Here is an 11310-nt window from a genome sequence, read left to right as displayed (position 1 = left end):
AAAGTGATATGATTGAGCCAAAGTATTGCCAACAAGTTATTTCAAGCATGTCATTTACATTACTTTGTAATTTGTGTGTGTGATGCAGGTGGAAAGGGGGGTGGGGGGGGATTACCCGTAGGGGTTCCTTCCTCTTTAGGGTTTTGTTGCAAAAATTGTAGCCTCAGGGTAAAATATCTAGTATTCTGGATTTATTTCAGTATGAGAGTAAAGATAATGTGTATGTATATCCTGTTGTATTTTATCTTTCTCTTGAATTTCCAAATAGATTTCTAAAGACCGAGGATTTCTAAAGATTAAGCCAAATTTTAGCAATGGTTTAATATCTTTGATATAAGCAAAAGACAAACAAGAATGAATCTAGTCGTTGATTTATTCAACTTAAATGTCATGTTTCAGCAGATCATAACATAAAACTTCAACACTTGGACCAGTAAATGATGAGTATCTGTACCTCTAATCCGATAACAACATTTTAGTTTTTAGAAGTCTCATTTAGTGAAAAGATAGGATTTATTTGTATTTTTTAGCATATATGGTAACAAAGTTCTTTCTTTGTTCTTTTTAGAAGGGAGATGTAAGATTCTTGATTTGCACAGATGTAGCCGCTAGAGGAATTGATATCCATGGTGTTCCTTATGGTAAAAAGAAACTTTATACCTGTGGTTTGAATTTTATGGAATCTAAAGTAAAGCCTTCTAATGTGTTTGAGAAATTTAGAAACTTATGGCAATTGATAATATTTGTTTTTATTTTCAGTTATAAATGTCACTCTACCTGATGAAAAGCAAAACTATGTACATCGAATTGGCAGAGTAGGAAGAGCTGAAAGGTAGTGCTGTACTTTTTTTCTCTCGTAAAAGAGCTTATATGCTTCAGGAATAAAGTCTAATTAAGACTTTTAAAATCTTTCAGAATGGGTCTGGCCATTTCCCTGGTGGCAACAGAAAAAGAAAAGGTAATCTTTTCAGTGTCCTATTATATTCATTGTGTGTTGTGATTTTAGACATTGGAAATAAAAATTTGATTTTTCCATTTAAATGGAATTTAGTTGCATATGGAATATAAATGAACTTTTTAATGTCATTTTTATCTCTATATTCATTGAATGGACAAATAATAGGGTGAAATTTAGAAAGGAAAAATGCAAAATACAATTTTTCCTAATAGCCTTAATGTCATTTTCACCAAAAAATATTTAAACATTCTCTGGCATAGTGTCATGGAAGATGTTTTATTGCGGGCGGGAGGAGTATATCAAAATTATTTTGATATAATTACAGATTTATAGAAAAGTATTGAAAAGGAACTCCCATATACTCATTGCCCATATTCACTAGTTCTACATTTTGCCCTATTTGCTTTATTATTCTCTTATATAAAACACTTGAACTTTTTTTTCTTTGGAACTTAATTTTTGATACTAATCTTGACATAGTATGCTTCATTATTTGCTTTTTCACCCTTATTCTATCTGAGAATTCCTTTCTATAACTGACATCCATTTTAGAAAAGCTTTTGTATTATTCTCAAAAAGAACTCTTTTCAGAAGTCTATTTAATGAGCTACTGAATATAATTGATTTTTCTAGTGACACAAAATGTTTAGAAACAAATTTAGAAAAGGCTATTTAACATGTCTGTATCTCCATTCATGTTAATATTTTTTTCCTCTTTAGGTTTGGTACCATGTATGTAGTAGCCGTGGAAAAGGGTGTTATAACACAAGACTCAAGGAAGATGGAGGCTGTACCATATGGTACAATGAGATGCAGGTAAGACTTTGACTAAGGCTCACAAAAAGCTTATTAAAATTGGTAAAATAGACTGCATTTATCTAGAAAAGTTATATCTTGGCTTTTATCTGTTTGTCAACTGTGAAGAAAAGTAGCAAGTCGTTGCTTATAATGTTATCTGTAGTTTGTTAATCTTAAGTTGTGATTTCATCTCTTCAGAAATCTAACTTCCATTTATACTGAGCATTCTAGCCTTCCTGGTTTTATTTAATACTATTAAAATGCAACTCTATCAAGGACATTTTTACTTGGAAATTTTTGTTCTTAGTTGCTATCTGAGGTAGAAGAACACCTGAACTGTACCATTTCTCAAGTTGAGCCAGATATAAAGGTACCAGTGGATGAATTTGATGGAAAAGTTACTTATGGTCAAAAAAGGGCTGCTGGTGGTAAGTTTTGAATTATTTTAAATTCTATTTTAAATGTGAATGTGCCTTTTTTGAACCTCAGTTTAAGAAGAAAGTAATTTTATTTTATTATGTTGAGTATATTATTAACATATTAATCATTCATTCCTTATTACTCTTCTAGTACTTTGTCCATACCTGTCTTGTAGCATGTTTTATTGTATGATCTGTATGTGAGTGAAGGACAGCAGCTTAGCTGTTTCTTTTGAAGTGTTAATGTCATAGGGTACTTGAACATTTTATGGAGTTATTAGGAAACAAGAGTATAATAGGTGATTTGGACAAGGAATCAGAAGCCTTTGACTTAATTCAGTGGGTAATTGAGCATACTGTTCCTTTGCCTGGGATGCTCTTTGTTGGCTTATTCCTGAAAATTTTTAAGATTCAGGCTAAACTAGTGGTTTCCAAACCATCAGGGGTGGGGGAGGGGAGGATTGGGTAGGGTATTGGGATAGCTGTTAGTGAGACCTAATCATTTATTTATATTAAAATAATTGATTTAACATTTTTCAAAGTCAAAAGTTCTGGAGGTAACTTGCCTAGTAGTACATTTTTATTGCTAGAAGCAATGTTTAAAGTGATATGATTGAGCCAAAGTATTGCCAACAAGTTATTTCAAGCATGTCATTTACATTACTTTGTAATTTGTGTGTGTGATGCAGGTGGAAACTATAAAGGCCATGTGGATATTTTGGCACCTACTGTTCAAGAGTTGGCTGCCCTTGAAAAGGAGGCCCAGACATCTTTCCTGCATCTTGGCTACCTTCCTAACCAGCTGTTCAGAACGTTCTGATTTTTACTTGTATTGCATAAGATTTGAGTAATAAAAGTCTATAGTCTTAAAACTCTAAAACAGTTGTACTGCTTCCAAGCAGCAGTATTTATAGTAACTTAAGCTATGAATGCTAACTCTTGCATGTCAAGAAACATTATTAGTCTTAGGAATCCTTCATAAAAAATGGCAGCCTAATGAAAATAAATTTGACCAGTAGATTCTCATGAAAGTTTGTGTCTTATTTTAAAGTCATCTTAATATATATTATTTTTCTTTTTAGAGAACACTATGGGCTTATGAAGTAGAATTTATGGGTGTGTGAATTTGGCAGAGGACCTATGTGGAAACACTAGAGAAATTCTCAAAGTAGAATTTTTCACAGGGAGTGTCCTAAATGGAGACAGTTTTAGATGGTTTCGGTCTAGATGTATATTGAAGCTAGAGGAGAGTTCTAACATGAAGGAAAATTGGATGATCCTAAGGCAGAAGAACAGCATGGTTCATTTGGAAGTTTAGAAGTTTTCAGGATGTCAGTAAAGGTTCTGTGTCTAAGGATTGAAGACTGATATGATGTTGACCGTGAAGATGTTGAAGGATTATACTTTCTTTTTATGAACCTTTCTTTCAAGATGATATATACCCATCAAGAAGGAACCAGTCTGCTGTCCCTCTAGGTCTTAAAATCAAACTTTAAGGCCAGGCATGGTGGCTCATGCCTATAATCCTAGCACTCTGGGAGGCCGAGGCGGGGGTATCTCTTGAGCTCAGGAGTTCAAGACCAGCCTGAGCAAGAGTGAGACCCTGTCTCTAAAAAAAAAAAAAAAAATCAAATTTTAACTTAGTTCTTTGGAATATATTTCCTTAAACACTGGCTCTTGCCTAAAATAATCAGAAGGAAAAAGGAAAATTTAAATATGTATGATTGAATTATTCCTTTGTGACTTTTGACTCTTAGTTTACAAAGTAGTTTTTTTGGGGGAAATTATTCTTGCCCTAGAGTTTCCTTGAGAGCGCAGGCTGTTATGATTTCTTATATAATGGTTTTCAAAACCTTTTAGTGCTGAAATATTTTCTTGAGCAAAGCCTTGAGTGAAACTCAATATAAAAGCTATAGTGGGAAAACTATATTACCTATTATATTGCATTCAGAGTTTGTGTGAAATGATTATGAGGATACCATTCTTTCACTTATCTCTAGACCACTTTCTTTGGAGATATCCTAAAACTGTTATAATAAATCTGAAAGTTACGTGATGACAGCTCTTTGCAGTGTTCATGTACATTAATCACTGCTTTAGAAATGAGCTTAAAATTTTTTTTTTTTGTAATTTTGGTAGAGATAGTATCTCACTATGTTGACCAGGCTAGTCTCAAACTCCTGGCCTCCCAAAGTGCTGGGATTACAGGCATGAGCCACCATGCCCAGACTAGCAGTGACCTTTTAATTGACATAACAGCAAAGAAAAGACCGAGATTCAGACCGTTTAAGAGCTGGAAGGGATCTTTCTGGTCATCTTATTCATGCCCTCATTTTATGGGAAGGAAAGCTGAGGTTAGAGGGATGCACATTCATATGGCCCGATTGGTAAAACTGGAGATAGAACTTGGGTTTCCCAGTTTCAGCTTTTAATCTTTGGGCTACCTTTGGAAGATGATTCTCAGGTCCAAGTGGGTAGGCTAGAGAGGAATGCTGGATAGAGCTTAAGGTGGCAGGGTGTTGTTCAGTTTTTTTCTGCAGTTAATTACTGTCCAACTGGAATTAACCAGGGAACAGAATTTTCAAAGGAGGAAGCCACATGTAACCAGACCAGCAGAGGGGTTGCCTGGAGACCTTATTTGCCCTTTTTTCCCCTACCCGCATCACCATTAATCCTTCCCTTTGCTCTTAGTCTCACTTCCACATGCTAATTCCTTCAGGCCTCTGTATTAATGCTAAGAATGTGAATAATTGTTTATTAAAGTCTGTTCAAGATGTGGTCACTGAGCCTGAGAAATGCTAATTGCCTGGGACTGCCTTTCCCAGGTCAGCGGACTATGAGTCAAAGTGATGTGTACAATTTCTGGGCCTTGTCCTGCCTGCCCTTTCCCTCTTCCCTCAGACTGGAACACGAATGTAGTGAGCCAGTTACCACCATTAGAAAAGTGTAATACTTGGAGAGCAGCGGAGCAACAAGACAGGAACCTGGCTGGCCTTGGGAAAGAGCTGCCCACCCTCTCTGGACTGCCTGTTTCCATAACTTGATCTTACCTGAGCTGCCTCATGTGTAGGTCTCTTTGTTACAGAACTTTAGCCTCTACCCCAACTAATATAGAACATTAGAGGCCCTTGAAAGTCCAGAAAATGTTAAATATTAACCTTCCAGTGGTAGTGGTAGTATTTCCGACTCAGCTTCTGCTTGTCCATTCTATAGTGCAGGAATGTGTAAGTGTACTTGGCAGATCTGGAATCTGGAGTTGTCTGTCATTCTTCCCACTCTAAACAGAAACGCCGAGACTTACCCCAGCCTCAGCACACGCAGAGGTGGCCTGAGGTCTTAGGAGTCTCGGCACCTGCCTCCTTAGTACCCATCTGGTCTTTCATGCACTGTGCGTTCTCTTCAAAGCCACCTTCAGACTTCGATTGCTACAGTTAAACTTTCACAGTGACTGAAGTGGTCTTGTGTTTGAGTATTTTCTTGCTGGGGAGAAGCTATTTCAAATCTTAAGCATTCTGCTCTAACTCAGTTTTATATCTTCACTATATTGCTAATCTGGACGATATTTTGAGTCCCTTATTAGGACAGACTCACTTGAGAGAGTGTAGGAAACCAAATAAAAGGACCAGATGTTTTCACTGCTTAGGGATGTTTGCCGTAAGAGAACTGATTCTAAAGGATTCTAACTAGTGGCCTTAGTTATAAGATTGCCAAAACTTTTCTTTCTCTCATTCTTAGTATATCTTTTCCTGTTAGAAACATGGAAATTTCAGATTAGAGTAATCCTCCACCCCTCCTTTCTTTTTATGTATGGTCCTACTACCAGAGAAAGTCACTGCTAACATTTTGGTTTATTTCTTTTTCTGTAAATTTTTTGGCATACTGTGAATACAATTTTGTATTTTCATTTAACATAAGCACTTTCTTGTTATAAATACTTTAGTGGCTACATAATGCGTCAGATGTGCTGTGGTTTATGTAACCTATTGCACTCTTACTGCTCATGAGCATTGAAGGAAATTAAAAAGGATGGAAACTTCAGAATATTAGTCCTGGATTTGAATCCACTCTAACCCATACTAACAAAATGACAGAAGGCAAGATCCTTAACCTTTCTCAGCTTTGGTTTCTTTATGAAAATAGTGAAAATAATTTGTATTATTCAGGATTATGTTAAGCATTCAGCAAAATGTCCAGTAGATGAGAGGCACTCATACTGTATTTTAGTATTTACATTGTTTACATTTTTCCTGTGTCACCCAGAATGCTGCAGTGAACATCTTTGTTCTGTCTTTTGAATCGTTTTCCTAAACTAGATTCCTAGAAATTAAACAGTCTGAACATTATGAACATTTTTCAGGGTCACCATGACCTGACTGCTTTCTTAAAGGGTTGTGCTGGTTGACAGTAATACTAACAATAAAGGTAGAAGTCTGTATAATTTATTTTACAAACTGAAATATAACTTGTTGCACTTAAAAATTTGTTTTCATGCTGTCCATTGATATGGTGCGTGATGTGTGAATTAATGCTGTTGCGTAGAGGTGGTCTCACAACTTACATCCAACTTCTTACCACGTGACTTCTTACCCTTCGTGGGCTCCCACTCATGGCCCCACCACCATCACATTAGATCACAAACAAAGACCCAGACCTGTTTTAAATAAGGTTATAAGGTTGCAGACCTCTTTCTTTTTTATTTCTTTTTTTTTTTTTTTAGTAGTTAGAAGTATGTGTGGCAATGACTGAGAACTGCCTGGATTTAAAAAAAAAAAAAAAATGTTGGTTTCCAGCCAATTCCAAAGGGGTAAAACTATTTAATCACATTTCTCACCTTGTTCTGAGTTAAAAGGGAACTGTGCACTTTACTGCAGTTTGAGTAAGATATGTTAAATATGAAAAATGTGTGGGTAAATATAAAATGAGATCCGAGGTAGGTTCTCTCATAGTAATTTTATCATTTCCCTATAGATGTTGACAATTTCTAAAATGCTACCAGGGATTTTTTTCCAAGTGGCCTTATTTGGGGGGGAAGGAATATTTGTCAGAGGGGAAAAAATGTAGTGGAACAGGAAGGAAAGGGAGGGATACTATTTGGCTACTCCAAAGTAATTGATAGAGGATTCCTTTGGTGGGAGGAGTGAAGGGGGAATTTTTGCAGTTGTTTTCCATTCTGTTGCTTTAAATAATTACCTTTCATTTAAAATCATCAAAAGTTCTGTCTTTCTGTCAAAGATTCTACTCTTTCTGATCAAAAGTATTGAGGGGAATTTGAGACTCAGTCCTTGACCCCAACAACAGTTACTGACTTCTAATTAGCTAAATCACATGCAGAGATCATAGGTCTAAGATGGGAACCAGGAATCTGCATTTTAACAAATTCCTCAGATGACTGTGTCCGTGCAGATGGACCTTAGCCCACAATTCAAGAAACACTGTTGCAGAGAAATGACTCTTAGAGCTTTTGTGCTGCAATCTTTTACTGAAGATACGGCCCGGGTGATTCAAAAGGACATGTGCGAGACGGGTGCTTGCTGGACTAGAATCATCTGTCTCTTCCTGGTCCACTGCCTCTGTGCCGAAGGTGTCACCTTGGATTCTCTTTCCTTAGGTTAGTGGTTCTCCATTCTAGCTGCACCAGAATCACCTAGGGTGCTCTGAAAGAAAACGCCAGTATTTGCAATTCACCTCCAGAAATTCTGATTTAATTTTTCTGGGGAGAGGCCTGGGTGCCCCAGGTGATGCTAATGTACTGCCAGGGTTGGGAACAGCTGATTTAAACTGAGTCTGACTCTAGATGTTTCTTGATCCTGTTGCAACTCCGTGTGTACCCCCTCTGCACATGCCCAAGCTAATACATGTCTTAAAGTGAAATGTAGTTTAGGCTCAGTCTGGAACCTTTGCTATAGTATTATGCAGGGGAGATTATTATAAGACAAAAACTTTGATAAAAATGGTAACATGGAGCCAGCCATGGTGGCTCACACCTATAATCCCAGCTACTCAGGAGGCTGAGGCAGGAGGATCACTTGGGCCCAAGAGTTCGAGACCAACCTGGGCAACATAGTGAGTGAGACCCTGTCTCAAAAAAAAAGAATTATGTCATTTTTGAGAAACTGATAAGATTATTCATCAGGCTACTCACCTGTGGCTGGATAAATTTAATTCCCTTCAAAATAGTCACTTTGGGGTTTTAGACAAGTCTTTTAAGGATGCTTCAATTTTTCAAAACCCATCTGGCCTTTTTTATCTTTTTGTTTTTGACATTGCCACTTTGTTTTTATTTAAAACATTGCCATTGCTTTAGAGAGGGCCAGTTTATAGGCCTCTGGAAATCACTGGTTCAGCCTAATATTTTATCTCAAATCTTGTTCCCCAGCTGGGTAACTCATTCTGTTCACCAGAAAAGGCTCTGATTGGTCGATAGTTTTGTTTTTTCTCAAATTGAATCCCAATCAAGGGATAAATATTTGCTACTGCCAAAGCAGGACTTCGACGAGGCAGCCGGAGGATGATCTCTCTGTAGGGCCATACTTGGATGTTAAGGGCTTTCTTTCCAGTGGGTCAGTCTCAGGGAAGAGAATCTGGAATGGAAAATGCTGATCGCAATAGGGGGTTGGACTCAAAATGATTCAAAAGGACATGCGGGAGACAGGTGCTTGCTGTACTAGAATCATCTGTCTCGTCCTGGTCCACTGCCTCTGTGCCACAGGTGTCTACCTCGGGTTCCCTTTCCTCACGTTAGTGAGGGCCCGTGGAGAGAAGGCCAGTAGGGACAGGATCGGTTGAATGTTGGAGCACTGATGTCTGGTAATGAGTTCTGGTTTTCCTTTTCTGCACTGTGATTCTCTTCATACCTTCGAATGTTTGCTACCTAGTCTTGGCAGCCAGGTATGTTAGTGTGACTGGGGTATTAAAGGGAAGGCTCTTTATGTTTAGACAAAGTGGGGTGGGAAGGTGGGGGGACTGGCTAGGACCCTATTCTGTGGCAAATTGGTACATAGTGGCAGGAGGAGCCCAGGAAGCTCTCTGGAGCAGTGGTCTAAAGCTCAGAAGAGTGATAATCAGGCTTAGTGGCAATCAGGCTTAGCACACACTCCCAAGAATTCTTAGACATATTTGGGAGAGAATTGGCTTACTTACAGGCACACTGGCTGGAAGCTTGAGGTATTTTGTTTGGCTCTCACAGGCTAGCAATTTGGAGACACTGGATTATACCCTTATCGTTAAATACTGTTCACTTAAAATATTGGTGTTAGTTCTATTGGTTGTAATAACAAACTGTATCATACGCTTTTGTCCATAAATTGTGATTCATTTTCCCACTGTCGTTGGCTCACAACCCAGCACCCGGAGCGTACTTCCTACAAAATAAGGCAAATGCCTGGAGCCTGTCCGTGGCAGCTCTTGTGGGGTTGTGGGTCATCATTTTTCAGTTGAGTCCACCAGGTGGCGCCAGCGTCACACTCAAGACCCACAAAGACCACTGTGCTGGTATATTTTTACCACTTGGGGTCACTTAAGGATTACCTGACTTCCTTTTTTTTTTTTTTTCATCTAAGCAGATCACAGATTCAAAGGAATTATTTCCCATTACATTTGACAGAGGCTGTGGTCTTTTTTGTATCCTGAAGGCCAAGAAATGTGCATTAGGATTTTTTTTTCCATGAGTTGGCCCCACACGGTTTGTGCTCCGGGCTTTCTCCCGTCACGGAGCATTTACACGACCGCTGCACCAGCTTTCTCCTGGGCCCAGCACTGGGGACTTCTCCGTACAGAGCACTTCCACACATGTCGAAATTGCGTTTGTGCTAATTGCCACGCTCATTAACATCTCCAGAACTTGGAATGCTTTTTCTCAGTCATTTCCTTTGATTCTGCCTGTCTCTGAAAGCTCAGATTTGAATGAAACGAGGTGGAGTATCATGTTAGCAAATCACTGACGCCTGCTAGTCTTCCTGCCACTCACACAGCTGATCCTAGGAATTACGGCATTGCCCTCTGAGAGCGTGTGGGAGATTCACAGACTGGCCTTCGACTGACTGCCCGCCCGGGCGGTGGGTACGGGTGGGGGTGAGGGGGGTGGGCTTAGCCCAGCAATGAGCCTCGTCACTTCAAATCATCGCTTGTGGCTCCTTATTCGAAAAGCAAAAATGATGGCTGGGCACCCCCAGTGACGGTCGTCCAGAATCTCCCTGCTGGCCAGGTGGCTTCACAGGGTTTTGGGTTAAGAGATGCTGACTGGAAAAATGAGCAGACATGGTCTGGTTTTTGCCTTCTGCTTTTCTCCAAAGACGAACTTGGGGGTGGAAGCGGGAGGATACTTGCGTCACTATTCAGGAACAGCCTCTTCTGGTATAATTTAAACCTATGACAGAAACTCATTTGGCCTCTGCCATTTAAAATTTATAATTAATCCATGTCAACCCCCATTCAAGAACCTGCGATGGGCCTTTATTACCTTAATTGAGTCCAGACTGACTTGGGCATTTAGAGCCCTCTAAGACCTGGCCCCAGCCTTCCTATCCTCACTTCCCTTATTCATCAACTCATAGCAAGCCCGGACTCCTCGCTCCCCTCTGTGTATAACAACAGTAGATGACATTCATTGACCCTTCACTATATCAGGTACTGTTCTAAGTGCTTACCTGTCTCAACGCAATCCTCATAACAACCCCAGAAGGTAAGTTTTATTAGTGTTTCCATTTCATAGATAAGGAAACCGAAGCACCAAGGAGCTAGTGATTTGCTTAAGATCACACGTCAAGTAAGCAGGCCACTATTCCCAGCGCATTTTTAGTGCTTCTGCTGCTGGGAGACCGTCCCACCTTCCCCTTGCTTGCTGGGATTCCACCCATCCTTGGGGACCTGAGTCACTGCTGCCTCCTTTGTGGGGACATGGGAATACTATTCTTTTGAATACCAGCCATGAGCCAGATATTTGACAGTCTGTCTCACGTGAAAGAGACAGTGGTATCTTTTTTGCAGATAAGTAGTCCAAGGCCCAGAGAGGTTTAAGTCCAAGCACCCCAGGTCGAGTCTGTTCGGCCCCAGAGCCTGTGCTTTTCTGCTCTGCTCTCTGCCTCCAGGAACACCTTCTAGCGTGTTCCTCTTCGTCTTGCCCTTACAAGCTCTTTA

At 39.4% G+C, this 11310-nt stretch overlaps 1 protein-coding gene across 1 annotated transcript in view; it reads left to right on the top strand.

Annotated features, from left to right (window-relative positions):
* DDX1 (DEAD (Asp-Glu-Ala-Asp) box helicase 1) overlaps nt 1–3206 on the top strand; it is a 33960-nt gene extending 30754 nt beyond the window's left edge. Inside the window, exons 20-25 of the mRNA XM_012653068.1 lie at nt 569–641; nt 760–832; nt 916–958; nt 1679–1774; nt 2064–2184; nt 2865–3206. Of these exons, the coding sequence (XP_012508522.1) occupies nt 569–641; nt 760–832; nt 916–958; nt 1679–1774; nt 2064–2184; nt 2865–2995 (537 nt within the window). The 3' untranslated portion in view covers nt 2996–3206. The remainder of the gene's footprint in view (nt 1–568; nt 642–759; nt 833–915; nt 959–1678; nt 1775–2063; nt 2185–2864) is intronic.
* The last annotated feature ends 8104 nt before the right edge of the window (nt 3207–11310 follow it).

Source organism: Propithecus coquereli, unplaced genomic scaffold (assembly GCF_000956105.1).
Source record: "Propithecus coquereli isolate 6110/MARCELLA unplaced genomic scaffold, Pcoq_1.0 Scaffold41, whole genome shotgun sequence".
NCBI lineage: Eukaryota > Metazoa > Chordata > Mammalia > Primates > Indriidae > Propithecus > Propithecus coquereli.
The sequence above is the reverse complement of the archived record's forward strand: the minus strand, read 5'-3'. Positions and strand labels throughout refer to the sequence as shown.